The sequence below is a fragment of the Mytilus trossulus genome, chromosome 11 (genome assembly GCF_036588685.1).
Source record: "Mytilus trossulus isolate FHL-02 chromosome 11, PNRI_Mtr1.1.1.hap1, whole genome shotgun sequence".
Lineage (NCBI taxonomy): Eukaryota > Metazoa > Mollusca > Bivalvia > Mytilida > Mytilidae > Mytilus > Mytilus trossulus.
Genome location: NC_086383.1, coordinates 3,542,570 through 3,566,190, shown reverse-complemented (window position 1 = coordinate 3,566,190; position 23,621 = coordinate 3,542,570). Strand labels below are relative to the sequence as shown.

The 23,621-nt window shown below is 34.4% G+C and overlaps 2 protein-coding genes across 2 annotated transcripts; both read left to right on the top strand.

The window, feature by feature from the left end:
* The first annotated feature begins 5,427 nt into the window (after positions 1–5,427).
* On the top strand, positions 5,428–7,347 carry LOC134691580 (transcription intermediary factor 1-alpha-like). The gene has a single exon (XM_063552144.1). The coding sequence runs from the start codon at positions 5,428–5,430 to the stop codon at positions 7,345–7,347; it is 1,920 nt and encodes a 639-aa protein (XP_063408214.1).
* A 10,736-nt stretch (positions 7,348–18,083) lies between these two features.
* Positions 18,084–19,979, top strand: LOC134691579 (E3 ubiquitin-protein ligase TRIM56-like). Its single transcript, XM_063552143.1, has one exon. The coding sequence runs from the start codon at positions 18,084–18,086 to the stop codon at positions 19,977–19,979; it is 1,896 nt and encodes a 631-aa protein (XP_063408213.1).
* The last annotated feature ends 3,642 nt before the right edge of the window (positions 19,980–23,621 follow it).

Sequence of the window (23,621 nt, the reverse complement as noted above, 5' to 3'; positions counted from 1 at the left end):
TCCGTGAAGTTTGAGCAGAAAATTTTTATTTCAGAAATTAGTTCTCTCGGCAGTTTGATTTTAAATGAGCGCCAGCTGTCTATTCCTGGAATGAAAATAGCAAATTACCATACAGGAAAAATTAAAACAGTGTTCACAATTAATGTTACAACATCTGTTGTTAGCGGGATATTTTTTAATGATGATATTATTTTGACGCATTATAGTCAAAAGAAGATCGTGATCTACGACGAAAATGGACAACAAAAAGAACAGTTAGGTATTCCTCACAATGTAACAGACATAGTTAAAGTGGATGATCAAACAGTCGCTGTATCGTCTAATCTACAGAAGATTTTTGTTTTCAACGTTAATCGATGACTATCAGTAAGACCTTGAATATAAACAACCCTGTGTGGGGTATTTCGTTCTGTGAAAATGAATTTGTTACTGTTTGTGATAAAATAATATCTTGGTTAAGCGCTGAAAACGGTACAGTAATTAGAAGGCAACCAACAACAGCAGACACAAGATATGTTAATTGTATCCAGAAAAACGAGTACATCTACTGGGATAGCGGACATTATATTAAAAAGGTGAGCAATGACGGAAAAGAATTTACGTTTAGTAATACTAGTTTACAACACCCGTTTTCCCAGGACGTTGATAGTGACGGGAACATATATATTAGCGGACATGATTCTAAAAACATTCATCAGTTGACTTCTACTGGAGAACTCGTACGAATTATTCCCATATCGGATATAGACAATACCATCACGGTTCTTCCATGGGTAATACGGTTCTAGCCAAACAGTAACAGATTTCTATTGACATTTGATTATGGCGCTACTAAAGTCCTTGTGTGTGAAATTGATTAGACATTTAGAAGTAGAGAACTTTAAACTAATAAATTATACGCGATGGGGACAATGTTTACCTGCAGTATGAGACCATTTCTTGATGATATCAAATATAATCAGTACTTAATCTTTCCGAACATTAAATTGCGTTTTGAACTCTTTATCAAGTGAAGAGATCGCGAAAGTGTCAAGGATAAAACAATATATTAGATTGATAATTGTATTTTGTGTTGATTCTTAATATCTTAATTATAATTATATATGAAATGTATCATGTGTTTGAAGAAACAAGATTAACAATTGTGTTGGATAGATATAAGATTACATTTGTTATCGACATTTATTATTTTCCCGATTGATAATCAGATTGTGTTTATTTTAGCTACCAGAATAACAAAATATGTTCCATTCTAGTTATAAACAAATTCTACCATTTAAAAGGATAAAGCATTCAGAAGAAAACATAAAGACTATATTCCCCATTTTTTTTTTCAATTTCAAAATTAAGGCGAAAAAGGTCTCACAGGTGTCTAATAGTTATCAAAGCATTGAGGATCCAAAATTGCAAAAAGGTTGTGCCAAATACGGTTAAGGTAATCTATTTCTGGGATGAGAAAATCCTTACTTTTTCGAATGTAATCAGGAAATTTATAAAAATGACCATATTATTGATATTCATGTCAACACCGAAGTGTTGACTACTGTGCGGGTGATTCCTTCGGGGACGAAACGTCAATCAGCAGTGGCATCGACCCAGTGTTGTAAATAGTTATCAAAGGTACCAGGATTATAATTAAGTACAGTTCAGTGTTTCTGTTGTTCCGTTGTTTTCCTCTTATAGTTGATGTGTTTTCCTAAATTTTGATTTGCAACCCGGCATTGTTGTCTCTTTATCAATTTATGGCTTTTTAACAGTGGTTAACTACTGTTGTCTTTATCTATTCGACTGACGAGTTTAAATGTCCCTTTTGTATTGTTCGCCTCTAATTTCGTATCATGTTGCAGTTATGAGTAATGTAACTATATTTGATATATAGAATCATTTAAAGATATGTCAATACCTTAGTCTTTATGAAAATTTCTGTACCAGATTCTCCATGTGATAGGTAAACTAAACTTAGTATATTGATAGACGATAACTGTGCACAAGTATGTCCGACATGGTTAACCGGACATTACCCTCGATGCATTGTTCAACATTTTGTTAGGCCCATTTCTCAGATACTATACCTATGTCCGTGTTGCTCAGTCTTTCGTTATGTTGTGTTTTGTGTACTATTGTTTGGCTATTGGTCGTTTATAATCTAGCCATGGTATTGTCAGTATAATTTCGACTTATGCCATCGTAAAGGGTGACTGGGGAATAGAAATATGGTCCCTTGGTCTTCTCCCGACCGGCAGTAAAACGCTTGCCGAAGTGGGGCGTCCGTTTGGCTGTACGGGATGTATCAAATTCGCAGTCACGTTAGGTGTGGATGATGATTTTTCATTTCCTATCGTTAATTATCCGTTTTTAGATGGTGACGTTCCCTTGTCACCATCTTACGGCGTTTATATATCTCAACTTGTACGATTCGCTCGTGTATGTAACAATGTTTTAGATTTTAACGAGAGAAATTTATGCATTACTGAAAAATTATTACACCAGGGTTTTCGATATCACAAACTAGTCAAAACATTTACGAAATTTTATCATCGGTATAAAGACATCATTCGTAAATATAGCTCAACATGCAGACTTCTTATACGTTCAGGTATTTCACATCCAATTTTTTATGGAAATATTCTTTATAAAGCACAAAGGTGTCAGTATTCACCTCATAAACTTACAAAACCTTTGAATAGACTTATTAAGAAGGGATATAATTACGATACTGTTGTCAAGTTTTTAAAGATTGCATATTTTGGCGTTAATATTGAATCACTGATAAGGTCTTTGCGTCGGAACTAAACACATTTATTCTAAAAACAGTTGTTGGCATGACACGGGCTATGTTCTTCTCATATATGTTATGATGGTATGATACTTAACCCCAAACGGGAAGGATTGTGCCTGATTTTCATATGATGAAATCATAATCTTTCAGTCAGTTTAATTGAAGTATGGAGCTGGCATGTCAGCTTACTGCTAGTAGTCTGTTGTTATTTATGTTTATTGTCATTTTGTTTATTTTCTTTGGTTACATCTTCTGACATCAGACTCGGACTTCTCTTGAACTGAATTTTAATGTGCGTATTGTTATGCTTTTACTTTTCTACATTGGTTAGAGGTATAGGGGGAGTGTTGAGATCTCACAAACATGTTTAACCCCACCGCATATTTGCGCCTGTCCCAAGTCAGGAGCCTCTGGCCTTTGTTAGTCTTGTATTATTTTAATTTCAGTTTCTTGTGTACAACTTGGAAATTAGTACGGCGTTCATTATCACTGAACTAGTATATATTTGTTTAGGGGCCAGCTGAAGGACGCCTCCGGGTGCGGGAATTTCTCGCTACATTGAAGACCTGTTGGTGACCTTCTGTTGTTGTTTTTTTAATTGGTCGGGTTGTTGTCTCTTTGACACATTCCCCATTTCCATTCGCAATTTTATTAAATCTGATGACTCGTGTTAAGAGAGTGCCACGCTTTTTGCACGTTAAGAACCCTTGCAACAACTCTTTGAGGGGTCCGTAGGTGGCCTGTTGCAAGGCAAAATTGCTGTCCGTATTCAATATACCCTAATTTTCTAGTGGCAGTCCACATTTCCCCGACCACCATCCCAGATGACATCTCTTGTGACAAGACATACCTATTGTATTTAATGTGAACTTGATCTCGTCCTGAATATCCTGAAATATTTGCCACTGGACGTTAAGCAACCAACAATCAATCAATCAATCGACTTATACGTTTGAATGTCCCTCTAGTATCTTTCGCCTCTCTTAAACAATTTTACAATATGTGTGGTATAAGTATGCAGGTACCGTAAGGTATAACCGACTTAGTACTGACGAAGTAGCAAATACCATATGCATTAAACAAAACAGTGATAGGATAAGAATAGAATTTTGAGACAAATTAAAAAAAAATGACGTGAACAAACCAGGTCTCAAAAAGAACTAATAGCAAAAACCAATGGTATCTTTGAATAATCAAACGAGTAACAGAGATCGTTTCAGACATTTTTTCAGCTCAACTGTTTGGAACAAAAAATTAAAGTAATACAAATACTTTGTTCGAAGTGTTTACCATAGTTTAAACATGTCTCTTTGAAAATATGTATGCATACTACTTGCATGTTTAAACAGAGCCCATAGCTTCAACTTGATTAAAGAAAAGGGACCTGGAAGTAGCATAGGTTTGACAAAGCAAGGGGTGCACATGTATCCACTATGCCCCTCCCATTTTTACTTCAGCCTAAACCCTTTAAACAGGACTGTTAAATAACTTGTAAAGGTTGAATGATCTGAAGTACAACATAAATGTCATTAAAACGAAGTAAACGGTTTTACCATTATTGATATTCATTATTACTTCCAATTTTCAATTACTCTTACTTCAAAAATCACGTGATTAGCGGCGAAGTAGCATACACCAATTTTCATCGGTTTGACCTGATCGGAGATCAAACGCCGACCTGTCGCTTTTAGTGCGTCAATAGTAGTATCGACTATTAATACATTATCCACAGATATATAGTAAAACATTGAAAAATCATTTAGTAATGTAGACAAGGTCATTTATGTACAATTTTTTTTTTTATAATATTCCCAACTTTGTACTTCGTATATATCTATTTTACCCTTATGCTATAATGTTATTATGATATCACTATATTGAAATCATTTAGTTTATTATATATAGTATATTAATATTTTTACTCACCACTGGCTATAGAAAAACTACTTTTATAACTAGTTGTTTTATCTGGTTCTGACTAGTTGTGCAGTTCACTTTGACTAAATATACTGTAAGTTGTATCTATATTGGCAATGCAGAATAGGTTACCCCAGAAGCAACATAATGAGCCGTAGTCAGCAGTATATTGAATTTATCATTTCAAGGTTTTTCAAATCAATCTATGGTTAAAAGTTTTTGTCTTAAATATATTATTTAGTTTTATTTACTTTGCTCATTGTATTTCAAACTTTATATTTTTTCATTTTACCTGTAATTAACTTTGCAATATTATTTATTTGCAATTATGTAATTAAACATAATATAAATTATTTGCTACAAAAGAGTGACGAAAGATACCAAAGGGACAGTCAAACTCATAAATCTAAAACAAACTCACAACGCCATGATATATTCATATACATTTATTTGGAAAGTTATATTTATTTTTGTCATTATCTTTATATCTCAGATCTGTCATTGCCTTCTTTATATTATATAATATTGTATTTGAAAGTTCTGCTTTCAATTCACCAATAGTCGTATTTCACCTGGTCACAGTAAAACAGTGCAAACAAATTCATCGTGATTTATTGAATATGGTATTGTAATAATGTAGAATTTTGATAACAAAAATCACGTGAAAACTAGTCAAGGTAAGCAGGCTATATATATATACATAGACAGGGAAGTTTAAATGATACAACAAAATGGCGATGTCGGCGGAGGTGAAAGGAAAAAAGTTGAAAGAAGATTTTGATGATCTGCTAACTTGTACAATCTGTTTGGAGATTTTCAAAGAACCTAAGTATCTGTCGTGTCTGCATACGTTTTGTAAGTCCTGTATTAATACGTATATTGTTTCAACCGTGAAGGACAATAACCAAAGTGGATTTAAATGTCCCGTATGTCGTCGGTCTGTGCCAATAGATGATGAGCAGCCTGACACGTGGGTTAATAATTTACCCGGGAACCATTTTATCGTATCACTAATTGATAGAAGAGAATTACAGAAACCCGATAAGCTATGTGATACTTGCGAACAGGACAAACAGAAAGCTATTTCATTCTGTACTGTTTGTGAAGAGGCATACTGTGAATCGTGCCGAAAGGCCCATAAAATTTTCAAAATGTCGAGGAGTCATAAGATAATATCAATCAACGATATCAATGCAGAAACTTCAAATTTTAGTATACATTCGCATGTCACATGTAAAGAACATCCCGACAAGACGATAGAAGTGTACTGTAAAGATCATTCGAAACCTTGTTGTACAGTTTGTGCCACTGTCCACCACAGAAAATGTGAACAAGTTGTGACTATTGATAAAGCGGTGACTGGGATAAAAGAATCCGAAAAAGCAAAACACCTGTTGACAACATTAACAGAAACGAGTAACACATTAGGTAAAGTTCTTCAAAACCAAAAGACTAATAAGGAAAATTTTGAAAATGGCATAGAAACAGTTCTTCAAGAAATCACAACTTTACGAGGAAAAGTAGGTAAACATTTAAATACACTCGAACAAAAACTTCGGGACGAGGCCAACAGTAGAAGGAAAGAAAAATTAATTAAGCTTGATGACGAAACAATAGATTTGTCCAGCCTAAAGAATATAGTTGATAATTGGAAGAGTTTATTCGAAGCTTGTATATCTCAAGGATCAGAAATACAATGTTTGGTCAAGATGGACGAAATTCTAAACAACATTCCTCAAACTGAAAATGACATTTCTAAACTTCTACGTGAAATAAGGACTATATCCGTAAAATTTGAACAGAAAGATATCATTTCAGACATAAGTTCTCTCGGCAGTTTGATTTTTGATGAGCATCGGCCTTGTGCATATTCTATTCCCGGAATGAAGATAACAAATTTACATACAGGAAAAATTCGAATAGCATTCACAATTGATGTTACAGTAGTTGCTGTTAGCGGGATATTCTTTAATAATGATATTATTTTGACCCATTATAACCAAGCTAAGATCGTGTACTACGACCACAAAGGGCAACAACAAGAGCAAATAGGTATTCCTTACTATTTAACAGATATAACCAAAGTGAACGATCAAACTGTCGCCGTGTCCTCAGAACAACAGAAGATAGTGGTTATCAACGTTAAACCGCTGACTATAATAAAAACATTAAATATTAGCAATCCTGTTTGGGGTATTTCGTTCTGTGAAAACGAATTTGCTACTGCTAATAATAAAACAATATCTTGGTTGAACGCTGAAAATGGAACAGTAGTTAGAAGTCAACAAACAACAGTGGACACGAGACATGTTTATTGCTTCACGAAAAATGAGTTTATCTACTGGGATAGCGGAAATTTTATTAAAAGAGAGAGCAATGAAGGAAAAGGCTTTAAGTATAGCAATAGACTGTTACAAAGCACCACCTCCCATGACGTTGATAGCGACGGAAATATTTATGCCACCGGATATAATTCCAGAAGCATACATCAGTTGACATCTAGTGGACAACTCATAAGAATTATTTCTATATCAGATATAGACAATACCATCACAGCTCAACCATGGGTAATAAGGTTCCAGCCAAACAGTAACAGATTTCTTCTCACATTTCATCCTATAGCTAAAGTCATTGTGTGTGAAATTGATTAGATCCATTTAGAAGAAAAATTAAAAACTCAGAATCGATAGGGACAACAGTTAGCTGCAGAGTATGAGCCAATACCTTGTGAGGATATCGAATGAATGACATACGATATAGTCAGTACTTTACCTTTTAAAAACGAAGAATCGGTGTGTTGTTTGATTACAATATTTGACATTGCGTTTTGAACTCATTTTCGAAGTTGCAATTTTGTATACATTGACAATGCAATCTCTTTTTACGCCTAAAACTGTGACACTTTTACTATGAGGTTTCGTGAAAGATAATATCCAAGAACGGAAATTGTATATGCACTACTCTTCAAAATAAAGGGATGTGCGACATATTTACAACATTCATATGCCATGAACCTCTAAGAGTTAAAATTATACTATACTACCCTTACCTCCATTTTTGGACTCCTAAGAATTGATATTTAGGAGCAAGCGCGTTTTTTTCTATACTTGTTACATTCACAAATAAACTCATTATAGATACCAGGATCAACATTTTATATTTACGCCATACGCGCTTTTCGTCTAACAAAGACTTATCAGTGACGCTCGAATAAAAACAAACATTTAAAAAGTCAAATAGAGTACAAAGTTGAAGAGCATTTAAAACCAAACATTCCTTAAAGTTTTGCCAAATATAGCTTAAGTAATCTATTCCTGTGGTTGGAAGCCTTATTTTTTTTTTATCTACGATTATGAACATCTCAAGTGACGACTCTATGAGATGAAACCCAGAGATCATAATGGGAACCAAGACGTTAAAAAATTAACATATTTATGAATATTATATATCTCCCCAAAAGAGGCATGGTTTGAGAAACAGCTGTATCTATTAAGTGCATAGTTAAAAAGATGAACTAATCATATTTTGTAAATGCCCTATAATCGACTTTTGGATATAATATGTCCTTGTCTTCAATTTCAGTGTTAAGTGACTGTCCATTAAATAAAACGTACAGGGCAGACTCTGCTATCCTTCCGATGCAACTTCTATCACCACAAGTTTTTTGCAAGATGCATATTTCTAAGTCATTAGTTTTTTATATTGTTTCTTGATTGCTTTTGTTTGTTTTTGCCATGTCATTGTGTTTGGTTTTTTTGTACCACGTCAGAAGTGTGGCATTTGTTAACGAATTTGAATGTCGCGTTGGTTTCGATTGTCACGATTTCTGTTATTATGTTTCAGAGTAATATTACTATATTTGATACACAGAATCCTTCCAAGACATATCTGTCAGACTGGGTTTCACTGACCTATGGACATTGTTTCAATAATTTATTCTGTTCTATGTTATTAAGTGTACATATCCGGCCGACATATTAAACCGAACATTCCCCTCGGTTTATTGTTCAACATTGATGTCAAATGAATGTTGTCCAATTTCTCTTATACTATAATGATGTTCGTGTCGCCGAGTCTCATGTTTTCTGTGTTTGTACTACTGTTTGTCATTTCTCTCCTCTTTTTAGCCATTGATTTGTCAGTTTGATCTTGACTTATGAAGTTATGAGTATGAATGTCACTGTGGTATGTTTCGCCTTTCTCCAACATGTTCAGCAATTTAACTACATGTGATGTACTTGTATGCAGCTGTCGTCCTACATATATCGTGCGGTATAGCCGACTACGTACTAACGAAGTACAAAAATCCCATTGATTAAAACAGAAATAAAAAGAAATGGAATCTTGAGACAAATTTTAAAAAATGACGTGAACAAACCATGTCTAACAAATTACTGATATTGAAACAATAGTATATTTAAAAAAAATCAAACGAGTAACATAGATCGTTTCAGACAATTCTACTTAGACACCAAAAACACATGAGAGCTAGAGGAACGTCAGACGATTGTATATCTAAAAGTGTCTAAATATTGTCAAAACCATTATCGACCAACTGTCACCCTCAAGCCTTCTCCCTTCGCGATTCGTCGAAGTTATTTAAAGTTGTTGCTACTTAGAGCTTTTTCTCGATCATACTGATTTTTGGTACGCTTACCTGTTATCTCTCAAGCGGTCATTGTTCGTGTTTACACGAACAATTAGTCATTTCAAATACCAAACAATTCATAACATAGCATAATCATTGACGGCTGTGGGTGATCATAATGTGTTATTGTACCTTCGTTTTTTAATTTTCCTCAAAATTATATTCTTTCTTTGTTCCTTTTTACCTAAATAGTCGTATGATATTGTGATAAGAAGATGTGGTATGATTGCCAATGAGACACATATCCATCCAAATTACAGTTTATAAAAGTAAACCATCAACATGATCAAAGTCAAAAAATGGAATTCAACACGGATCATTGGATCACATCGAACAGCGAGCTACAAATGAATAAAGGGTCACAAAATGACTAGTGTAAACCCATTCAAATTGGAGAACCGACAGAGTTATCTATAAAAACCGAGGAACGGGATATACGTATGAACCACATCGACAAACGACAACTACTGAACATCAGGCATGTTTGACCCTGTTTTAAGTCTGAAATGTATAAACCAAATCATTCTAATACTATGAAAACATGATAAATAAACACATTCGGCAAACAAAAATATGTTTGTTAAAAAACTATAGCAGTAGCAAACGCGCGTCTGGCGAAAATACAAAATTTAATCCAGGTATCTTATTTACAACTACTTAGTCGATGACACTGCTGGTGGCGTATTGATTCCCCGAGGATTGCATCAGCCTAGTAGTTAACACTTCTGTGCTGACATGACCTATCATTGATATGGTCATATTTATAAACTAAAAGAGGGACGAAAGATACCAGAGGGACAGTCAAAATCATCAATCGAAAATAAATTGACAACGCCATAGCTAAAAATGAAAACGACAAACATACAAACAACAGTACACATGGCACAACATAGAAAACTAAAGAATAAACAACACGAACCCCACCAACATTTCTTTAGATTTTTTTTTAAATACTAAAGCTTTTCTACCTGAGGAATAGATAACCTTAGCTGTATTTGGCAAAACAATTAGGAATAATGGTCCACAATGCTCTTAAACTTCGTACTCTGATTTTATAAGTTCAAAGAATCCAAGTAGGGCAGTAAAAGCCAAAATAACATGAAAAAAAAAAACAACTTAAAAATAAGAAATAGAAATTCCCCAAAAAGGGGTTATTAACTAACACTTCTAACACCAATTGTCACGGATAGACGAGTTTTGGCTTGGAGGAAGTCTGTACTTACAAAACAAGTGACTAATACTTTAAACAATAACAATTTATTCTAGTACAAATTTAATTTCACAAATTATAATTCGGAAATGTTCAAATTCTTTTTCACTATTTAACGAAAATATACTTAATCAAAACTGACCCAACATAACGTGTAGTTTACGGCGGCCCTAATGACGTCTCTTACGGTTAAGGTTGCCATAGAAGAAACTATAAATTTTTTTCATACCATACTGTTCAATACTTCTACCAGCTGGTTGTGTATCTCCTTACTCCCTACTTTAAACTACATACTACTCAGTCCTCTGATTGAGACCTATCGAAATATATATATATATATACTATACGTTATAATAAAATAGATACATACACTTATGTTTTACACATATCGTATAAGTATTTATAAACTACAATGCTCCGAAAAGGTTAGCGTTTTGCTCCTCTAGTGACACCCGTAATGATACTCAAGTTGAGGCATAAATCTATAGTGGATAAACAAGTGTATCTATTCTACTCCAAAGACATTGTATATTTATAAACCATCGGTACACGAAAATTCTCTAATCCTTAAACATGAATGAGACACTTCTGCACCAAGATAGCATGGTATACCCGTCTTGTGCACTGCACTATAGAAAAACTTGTTTTTGATGCGTTTTGTTTTTTGATTTTGCCATGTGATTATGGACTTTCCAAATTGATTTTCCTCTGAGTTCAGTATTTTTGTGATTTTACTTTTTGCACAACGTTATACTTCAGTGTATAAATATTACCTTAACCCATAACTGTGGCATGACAAATCCAGAAATTTCCAAATTGTAGGGTAAATTGCGTTTACCAATTTTACTAAAACCTCCGCCCAACTCATCAGATTGATACAATGCTTATTCAAAGTCAACAACTAATAAAACATCATGTTATCAATCAGTACTCATCCAGCATCCAATTTAATGTTTGCTTTTTGTATCAGCTCTATTTTACAAGATTATATCATTAAGGTACCAGTCCTGTATTACATTTTCAGTTTCCGGTGCATGTCAAAACATGGAGTGTAATAAAATAGTTCCAATTTTTCTGAATTTTTTTTCTGCACTGCCTATAAACTGTTTGATTAAAACTTTGTGATGAATTGAAAGAACTATTTAAATGTAACAAAAATATGGCATCTTTTTTCAGAAATTAAAACAGGAAGGTGGAAGGATCTCATGTTAACTAGAATTTGTGCGGTCGGATGAAAACAGCAAACAGAAAGTAGAAAAAGGGAGTTTTGACATTGAGGTTGATTAACTTTTTATTCTTCGTAGCAAGGTGCCATTTTTTGCATGAAATCATAGTATGACCTTACTAAATGCATGATATGTAGACTAAATATTTTTCTATGTAGCATTTTTGAATTAACATTTTTTGAAGATCAGCTATTTTGCATGTAAGCCTATGGAGCAATCAATTATAAGACTGCAACCTTAAGAGAAATAACTCGTAATTGATAAAATTGAGTGAATCCCAAATGATTAAATGAATATAAAACCGGCAGTAAAATCAATCTTAAAGTATGACCTCAATTGTGCCGTGAAGGATGTATAAATTTGTTGTCGCGTATGGTCAGAGTTTTAGTGTTAAATTATATGCATCATGTAGAGAGATAGTACCATTCATTCTATTCTAAAGAACCCTTACACACTCTCGTTTATGGGCCCCAAGGTACCATTTCGATACTCTTTATATCTGGCATCATACTCATTGACTTTTTCTATTGACCTTCTAATGGACGACTGATCTACGTATAACGGTCTAGATTGGATTACGGAATACAAAATACTGGATAGGACGTGTAGACTAAAATCCCCCCCCCACCCCCCAAAAAAAAAGGTAAAGAGAAAAATATGTCGAGAAAAATAACGAATAGAGAATAAGGTGCTGAAATATAAAGAATAGAGAAAAACGACATAAAAGATAAAATAATCTCCAATCCAGACAAACACATGTTGTCTTAACCGTTTTAACTACTTATAGTTTTTGTCCTGAACATGCATAAAACATTGTCACTGGACGTTAAGCTACATAAAACCATTTTCACTGGACGTCAAGTTACATAAAGCCATTGTCACTGGACGAAAGTTACATAAAACCATTGTCACTGGACGATAGTTACATACAACCATTGTCACTGGACGATAGGTACATAAAAGCGATGTCACTGGACGATAGTTACATAAAAGCATTGTCACTGGCCGATAGTTACATAAAATCAGTGTCAATGAACGATAGTCACATTAAACCATTGTCACTGGACGAAAGTTACATAAAACCATTGTCACTGGACGATAGTTACATAAAACCATTGTCACTGGACGATAGTTACAAAAAAACATTATCAATGGACGATAGTTACATAAAACCATTGTCACTGAACTGAAAGTTACATAAAACCATTGTCACTGGACGATAGTTACAAAAAACCATTGTCAGTGGACGATAGATACATAAAACTATTGTCAGTGGACGATAGTCACATAAAACCATTGTCACTGGACGATAGTTACATAAAACCATTGTCAGTGAACGATGGTTACATAAAACCTTTGTCAATGGACGATAGTTACATAAAACTATTGCCACTTGACGATAGTTACATAAAACCATTGTTACTGGACGATAGTTACATAAAACCATTGTCACTGGACGATAGTTACATAAAAACATTGTCACTGGACGATAGTTACATAAAACCATTGTCAGTGGACGATAGTTACATAAAACCATTGTCAGTGGACGATAGATACATAAAACCATTGTCACTGGACGATAGTTACATAAAACCATTGTCACTGGACGATAGTTGCATAAAACCATTGTCACTGGACGATAGTTACATAAAACCATTGTCACTGGATGATAGTTGCATAAAACCATTGTCACTGGACGATAGTTACATTAAACCATTGTCACTGGACGATAGTTACATAAAACCATTGTCACTGGCCGATAGTTACATAAAATCATTGTCAGTGGACGATAGTTACATAAAACCATTGTCACTGGACGATAGTTACATAAAACCATTGTCACTGGACGATAGTTACATAAAACCATTGTCACTGGACGATATTTACATAAAATCAGTGACAATGGACGATAGTTACATAAAACCAGGGTCAATGGACGATAGTTACATAAAACCATTGTCACTGGATGATAGTTACATAAAACCAGTGTCAATGGACGATAGTTACATAAAACCATTGTCACTGGATGATAGTTACATAAAACCAGTGTCAAAGGACGATAGTTACATAAAACCAGTGTCAATGGACGATAGTTACATAAAACCATTGTCACTGGATGATAGTTACATAAAACCATTGTCACTGGACGATAGTTACATAAAACCATTGTCAGTGGACGATAGTTACATAAAATCAGTGTCAATGGACGATAGTTACATAAAACCAGTGTCAATGGACGATAGTTACATAAAACCATTGTCACTGGATGATAGTTACATAAAACCAGTGTCAATGGACGATGGTTACATAAAACCATTGTCACTGGACGATAGTTACATAAAACCATTGTCACTGGACGATAGTTACATAAAACCATTGTCAGTGGACGATAGTTACATAAAACCATTGTCAGTGGACGATAGTTACATAAAACCATTGTCACTGGATGATAGTTGCATAAAACCATTGTCAGTGGACGATAGTTACATTAAACCATTGTCACTGGACGATAGTTACATAAAACCATTGTCACTGGACGATAGTTACATAAAACCATTGTCAGTGGACGATAGTTACATAAAACCATTGTCAGTGGACGATAGTTACATAAAACCATTGTCACTGGATGATAGTTGCATAAAACCATTGTCAGTGGACGATAGTTACATTAAACCATTGTCAATGGACGATAGTTACATTAAACCATTGTCACTGGATGATAGTTACATAAAATCACTGTCACTGGACGATAGTTACATAAAACCATTCTCACTGGACGATAATTACATAAAACCATTGTCAGTGGACGATAGTTACATAAAACCATTGTCACTGGACGATAGTTACATTGAACCATTGTCACTGGACGATAGTTACATAAAACTATTGTCACTGGACGATAGTTACATAAAACCATTGTCACTGGACGATAGTTACATAAAACCATTGTCACTGGACGATAGTTACATAAAACCATTGTCACTGGACGATAGTTACATAAAACCATTGTCACTGGAGGATAGTTACATAAAACCATTGTCACTGGACGATAGTTACATAAAACCATTGTCACTGGACGATAGTTACATTTAACCATTGTCACTGGACGATAGTTACATAAAACCATTGTCACTGAACGATAGTTACATAAAACCAGTGTCAATGGACGATAGTTACATAAAACCATTGTCACTGGACGATAGTTACATAAAACCATTGTCAGTGGACGATAGTTACATAAAACCATTGTCACTGGACGATAGTTACATAAAACCATAGTCACTGGATGATAGTTGCATAAAACCATTGTCAGTGGACGATAGTTACAGAAAACCATTGTCACTGGACGATAGTTACATAAAACCATTGTCACTGGATGATAGTTGCATAAAACCATTGTCAGTGGACGATAGTTACATTGAACCATTGTCACTGGACGATGGTTACATAAAACTATTGTCACTGGACGATAGTTACACAAAACCATTGTCACTTGACGATAGTTACATAAAACCCATGTGACTGGACGATAGATACATAAAACCATTGTCACTGGACGATGGTTACATAATACTATTGTCACTGGACGATAGTTACACAAAAACATTGTCACTGGACGATAGTTACTTAAAACCATTGTGACTGGACGATAGTTACATAAAACCATTGTCACTGGATGATAGTTACATAAAACCATTGTCACTTGACGATAGTTACATAAAACCATTGTCACTGGACGATAGTTACATACAACCATTGTCACTGGACGATAGTTACATTAAACCATTGTGACTGGACGATAGTTACATAAAACCATTGTCACTGGATGATAGTTACATCAAACCATTGTGACTGGACGATAGTTACATAAAACCATTGTCACTGGATGATAGTTACATCAAACCATTGTCACTGGACGATAGTTACATAAAATCAGTGTCAATGGACGATAGTTACATTAAACCATTGTCACTGGATGATAGTTACATAAAATCAGTGTCACTGGACGATAGTAACATAAAATCAGTGTCAATGGACGATAGCTACATTGAACCATTGTCACTGGACGATAGTTACATAAAACCATTGTCACTGGACGATAGTTACATAAAACCATTGTCACTGGACGATAATTACATAAAACCGTTGTCACTGGACGATAGTTACATAAAAGCATTGTAACTGGACGATAGTTACATAAAACCATTGTCACTGAACGATAGTGACATAAATTTATTGTCACTGGACGATAGTTACATAAAACCATTGTCACTGGACGATAGTTACATAAAACCATTGTCACTGGACGATAGTTACATAAAAGCATTGTCACTGGACGATAGTTAAATAAAAGCATTGTCAGTGGACGACAGTTACATAAAACCAGTGTCAATGGACGATAGTTACATAAAACCATTGTCACTGGACGATAGTTACATAAAACCATTGTCACTGGACGATAGTTACATAAAACCATTGTCACTGGACGATAGTTACATAAAACAATTGTCACGTGACGATAGTTACATAAAACCGTTGTCACAGGACGATAGTTACATAAAACCATTGTCACTGGACGATAGTTACATAAAACCATTGTCACTGGACGATAGTTACATAAAACCATTGTCACGTGACGATAGTTTCATAAAACCATTGTCAGTGGACGACAGTTACATAAAACCAGTGTCAATGGACGATAGTTACATAAAACCATTGTCACTGGACGATAGTTACATAAAACCATTGTCACTGGACGATAGTTACATAAAACCATTGCCACTGGACGATAGTTACATAAAATCAGTGTCACTGGACGATAGTAACATAAAATCAGTGTCAATGGACGATAGCTACATTGAACCATTGTCACTGGACGATAGTTACATAAAACCATTGTCACTGGACGATAGTTACATAGAACCATTGTCACTGGACGATAATTACATAAAACCGTTGTCACTGGACGATAGTTACATAAAAGCATTGTAACTGGACGATAGTTACATAAAACCATTGTCACTGAACGATAGTGACATAAATTTATTGTCACTGGACGATAGTTACATAAAACCATTGTCACTGGACGATAGTTACATAAAACCAGTGTCACTGGACGATAGTTACATAAAAGCATTGTCACTGGACGATAGTTAAATAAAAGCATTGTCAGTGGACGACAGTTACATAAAACCAGTGTCAATGGACGATAGTTACATAAAACCATTGTCACTGGACGATAGTTACATAAAACCATTGTCACTGGACGATAGTTACATAAAACCATTGTCACTGGACGATAGTTACATAAAACAATTGTCACGTGACGATAGTTACATAAAACCGTTGTCACAGGACGATAGTTACATAAAACCATTGTCACTGGACGATAGTTACATAAAACCATTGTCACTGGACGATAGTTACATAAAACCATTGTCACGTGACGATAGTTTCATAAAACCATTGTCACTATACGATAGTTACATAAAACCATTGTCACTGGACGATAGTTACATAAAACCATTGTCAATGGACGATAGTTACATAAAACCATTGTCACTGGACGATAGTTACATAAAATCAGTGTCAATGGACGATAGTTACATAAAACCATTGTCAATGGACGATAGTTACATAAAACCTTTGTCACTGGACGATAGTTACATAAAACCATTGTCACTGGACGATAGTTACATAAAATCAGTGTCAATGGACGATAGTTACATAAAACCATTGTCACTGGACGATAGTTACATAAAATTGATCAATCAATCAGTCAATCTACAAATGTCAATCAAGTTGGAAAATTTGTGAATTCATTTTTATTCGTTGGACCTCAATTTTCGTTGGTTTTGTGGGTACAGGTGAACCACGAATTGAAAAGTTCAACGCACTATAAATTTTCTATAGGCTTTTGTTTAAAGAATTTGATAAACTACAAAATAAAATTAACCACGAAAATGTAAGTTTTCCTAAATCTACGATAATTGATAGCCTCGAAAATAAATTAATCTAAGGTATTCAAACAACAAACGTTTAGGACAATGTTCTACTGTGATTAGATAAAAAGAAATTTCATCAACCTTCATTTTTAAGTTAAAATCAATATTACAAAATAATGTAGAATATTGATAGTAATTTAAACGTAGAAACTATATCAAGAGATATCAGTACAATATGTACCATGGAAATGATGGTCACGTGTTAAAACAAGTCAAGGTGAGCAAGCTATATATATATATATATCCGATTATAATCATAACTGATCTTTGGACCAGGAAGTTTAAAAGATACTACAAAATGGCGATGTCGGTTGAGACGAAAGGAGAAAAAGTGAAAGAAGATATTGATGATCTACTAATTTGTACAATTTGTTTGGAGACCTTCAAAGAACCTAAGTATCTGCCGTGTTTGCATACGTTTTGTAAGTCGTGTATAAATACATATATTGTTTCAACCGTGACAGGAAACAATCCGAATGGATTCAAATGTCCCGTATGTCGTCGACCTGTGCCAATTCATGTCAATGATGAGAAGTCTGACACTTGGGCAGATAATTTACCCGGGAACCATTTTATCGTATCACTTATTGAAAGAAAGGCAATCCAAAAGTCGGAAAAACTTTGCGATACTTGTAAATTAGAGAATATTTCCCAGAATGCACACTCATTCTGCACAGTGTGTGATGAAGCTTACTGTGAATCATGTCAAAGATGTCATAAGCTTTACAAAGCAACACGAACTCACACAATAGTTCCCATCACAGATATTATAACAGACACCACCATTTCCGGTATATATGCGCATGTCATTTGTAAAGAACATCCCGACAAGACGATAGAAGTTTACTGTGAGGATCATTCAAAACCTTGTTGTACAGTTTGTATCGATAAAGCGGTGACCGGGATAAAAGCATCCGAAAAAGCAAAAAACCTGTTGACAACATTAACAGAAACGAGTAACACATTAGGTAAAGTTCTTCAGAACCAAAAGACTAATAAGGAAAATTTTGAAAATGGCATAGAAACAGTTCTTCAAGAAATCACAACTTTACGAGAAAAAGTTTGTAAACATTTGAATGAACTCGAACAAAAACTTCGGGACGAGGCCAACTGTAGAAGGAAAGAAAAAATAATTAAGCTTGATGACGAAACAACACTTTTGTCCAGCCTAAAGAATACAGTTGATAACTGGAAGAGTTTATTCGAAGCTTGTTTATCTCAAGGATCAGAAATACAATGTCTGGTCAAGATGGACGAGATTCTAAACAATCTGCCTCAAACTGAAAATGACATTTCTAAACTTCTACGTGAAATAAGGGCCATATCCGTAGAGTTTGAACAGAAAGATATCATTTCAGACATAACCTCTCTCGGGAGTTTGATTTTTGATGAGCAACGGCCTTCTGCATGTTCTATTCCCGGTATGAAGATAAAAAATTTCCACACAGGAAAAATTCGAATAGCATTCACAATTGATGTAACATCAAATGCTGTTAGTGGGATATTCTTTAATAACGATATCATTTTGACCCATTATACTCAAAAAAAGATCGTGTATTATGACAACAAAGGGAAGCAACAAGGACAGTTAGGTATTCCTTACAATGTAACAGACATAGCTAAACTGAATGACCAAACAGTCGCCGTGTCGTCAAATGAAAAGAAGATAGTGGTTATCAATGTTACACGGCTGACTATCGTGAAGACTATAAATATCAGCAATCCTGTGTGGGGTATTTCGTTTTGTGAAAACGAATTTGTTACTGCTCATAGTAAAATGATATCTTGGTTAAATGCTGATAATGGTACAGTAGTTAGAAGTCAACCAACAACAGTAGACACAAGACATGTTTATTGCTGCAAGAAAAATGAGTACATTTATTGGGACAGCGGACAGTCCATTAAAAGAGAGAGCAATGATGGAAAAGGCTTTACGTATACCAATAGTCTGTTACGGAACTCGTATTTCCAGGACGTTGATAGCGACGGAAACGTGTATATCACCGGATATAGTTCCAGAAACATACATCAGTTGACATCTACTGGACAACTCGTAAGAATTATTCCCATTTCGGATATAGATAATACCACCAAGGGTTCTCCATGGGTAATAAGGTTCCAGCCAAACAGTAACAAATTTCTTCTTACATTTAATGGTAGTGCTACTAAAGTGCTTGTGTGTGAAATTGATTAGATTTATTAAGAAGAAGAGAATTATTGGAAACTGACATGCGAAGGAGACAACGGTTACCTGCATGGAGTTAACGTATGATCCCATGACTTGTAAGGATATTGAATGAGTGACATGTGATTCAATTAGTACTTAATCTTCCTGAATTTGTTTGTTGTGTGATTACAATATTTGACATTGCGTTATATTAAACAATCACTGGTGACTCGTGAGAACGTGTCAAAGATAAAACAATACATTTATTAATAATTGTATTTTGTATTGATTCTTAGTACCTTCATAATAAGTATTTAAACAAAATAAAAACATAATTATGGAATAGAAATAAGATTCCATTTTTATCAAAAATTATAATTTTTCAAATTGAAGCCATTTTTTGTGCCTATAACAGTTCGATTAACTTGATCTCCATCAAAAGCGCAGTTGTTGTTTTAAAGAACCAGCGTTAGCATTGTGACTAGGCATTCAGTAAGATGCAAGTTAATGAAACTGCTATGGGAACCAAAATGACTCCATCATATGCCAACATGTATATGGGCAAATTAGAAAGAAAACAAACAAATCCATTAATCTTCCATTGACAAAGTGCTTTCCTTGTTTAGATTAATAGATGATGTGGATATGAATGTGAATAAATGTGACGAGGATCTAGATACACTCATAACTTTTGCCAACATCATACATCAAAGTATCAAATTTACTTGAGAAATATCAATCCAAAATCACCTTCCTCGATGCTTCCAGTTCTATAGAACCAGGTTTAATCCACCATTTTCTACATTTGAAAATGCCTGTACCAAGTCAGGAGTATGACAGTTCTAGTCCATTCGTTTTTGAGGCGTTTTGTTATTTGATTTTGCCATGTGATTATTGACTTTCCGAATTGATATTCCTCTAAGTTCAGTATTTTTGTGATTTTATTTGTTATCCACATAATAATATCTGTATTCTAAGCCAATGAGACTCACCAACATCAGTTCCCTTAAGGTTGTCATTCTGCTCTTTGTACTTACAGCATCCCGTATAGTCAGACACTCAGAGTCAAGCGAATACGGTCCAACACAAAAACAAACAAAAAACAACTATGTCAACCCCAAACCTGTTTGGGGAGTAAGGGTTAAAACACAGAACTACCCATAAAAGGTTTCTATAAAGCAGAAACTATTCCAAGGAGTAAACTGTTTGAATACAAAGATAAAAAGGAACATAAAGGGACTCCATGTGTTATTATGTACCACCCATCTCTCATGGACAGCTTCGGCGTTATTCGTGAGCATTGACAAATAATTGATGTCAACACTATCAAAGATTTTACCCGAGTTTCCCATGATAGCTTTTAGGCAACACAAAAGTCTGCAGAACTTGCTGGTGCGGGCTGAAGTGTCTTATAATGGTAATACTTCTGGAGAATGTTGTTCATGGGGTAAAACAACACTGCAAATGCTGCCTACAGATGTATCATGCATCAACATTTCACAGTAAGGCAACCGAAAATAACCATAAGATATTTTGCAATGTTTCCTGCAAAAGTATAAATGTTATTTAGGCCACACCAATCTAATTTCTTGTTCTACGGATTTTTGGGGCGAGCGAGCGATTTAAACATTTTAATAAAAAAAAATTAATTTGCAAATTTTTGAGGCGAAGCTTGTAAAGTAAAAGCGACCGATTATATTTTTTTTTGTAAACATAAAATAGTCGGTTTTGTCAATATAAGAATATAAGTTATAATATATTTGTTTGTACAAAAAGGCGCATGTTTTCTCAAAGAAGTATATATCTATCTGGTATTAAATGGTCAAAACATGTCCAAGAATTTTGTAATATTTCTGAACTTAAACCATGTTAAATTAACACATTTACTTTAAAAGTTTAATATTATTCAAAATAAGTGGACCCCTCTTTTAGAAAAAAGTTGTTTAAAATATGATGTATCATTCCTCTTTTTGAGTACAAAATTCTAAGTTTAAAGGTTTTTTATAAAAAAAACTATACAAATCCTTGGTATTTCTATTTTCTTTTCTTCTTCAGTAAAATGACCCCTTATCTGAGGGAGGGTTGTTCTCAACCTGATTATAACAAACACAGATCAAAGTACGGCCTTATACACAGGGCTTTGATACAGACCAAACAGCAAGCTATAAAGGACCCCAAAATTATTAGCGTACACAATTCGAACAGGAAAACCAACGATCTAATTTTATATCCAAACGGGAAAATACCAATTAACAACATCAACAAACGATAACTGCTGAACGACATGCCCCTGAATCATTCAGTACAGCTAGGTGCATAAACATGCAGTGGCTATAGATAGTTTTGTTTCGCCAGCATACAAAATAATTGCAGTTGAAGGCAAATCCTTCAGAAGTTCTTTGTACTTTATTCTAACCACGAACATTTTTTGATAGGGAATATAAGTAAGGGGGAAAGAAACCAATTTGTTGTTCTTTACGGGTATTTCCGCTGTTATAATTTTATATCGGAGCACTCCCACTTTGGATAAATAGGTTTCATGCTGAACACAAATATTACAGATATTTACACAGTGTGGTGACGAGCTTTTATATACAGGTTAGACTGTGATTTTAAACACAAATGTTGATATCTTTTTATATTATTTACAAAAAAACGGTGCGGGAAATGGACATGATTACATTTCCGGATGCGGGAAGCGGGAATATAAAATTTTTTTTAAAAAAAATCTGTTTTGAAAAAATAGGTGCGGGCGGGTCCGTCGAACAAGGAATCAAATTGCTGTGGCCTTACATTCTACAGTTTTAGGTTTGTGAACTCCAATATGTTTGTGAGTCAAAGTAGTCTTTCTACAAACGCCTAAATGGCCATAGGAGTGATATATCTATAAAGCCACTTCTCACATTTTCTAAGCATTTCAGTTAGTGGTGTCACTACCTTGATGATTTTAACCGCATGAAAATCCTAGTGATTGAACAGAATCATTGTTAAGGTTATAATTATAAATGAACTGTTCACAAAACTTTACATTTTTGAAATACTAAGGCTTTTCTAACTCATGAATGAATAACTTTAGCTGTATTTGGCAAAACATTTAGGAATGTTTGGTCTTCAATGCTCTATAACTTTATTTGGCCCTTTAACTCTTTTTTATTCGATCGTCACTAATGGGTCTTTTGAAGACAAAACGCGCATTGGCGCTAATGCAAAATTTCAAACCTGTGGTCTATGACGAGTTTATTCCCATACCACAAGCTTAAGATTCATTTAACATATTCATTTACGGCAGCGAGTGATCAAAACGTGTCATTGGACCTTCAATTCTTACTTCGTTCCTGTTCATCTAAAACGTCATTTATTCATGTTTGACTCAGTTTTAAGGCTGAAATGTATAGACCAAATCGTTCTTATAATACGAAAACATGATATATATATAAACTCATTTGGTAAATACAAATATCCTAGTTTAAAAACTATAGCCGCTGTTCAAATAAGGAATAAACTAATATTGGAATAGTTTTAACACCATCTGAATCTTGATCTGTGAATTAGGAAGTTCGAAGACTCTTAGGACGCTACTGAAATCTAGAAGTAAAGGAAAGACTGACAAGGCTAAACAAAAAATCAAAACTTTAACAACACAAAAGTCCTAAAATCACTCACAGGAAA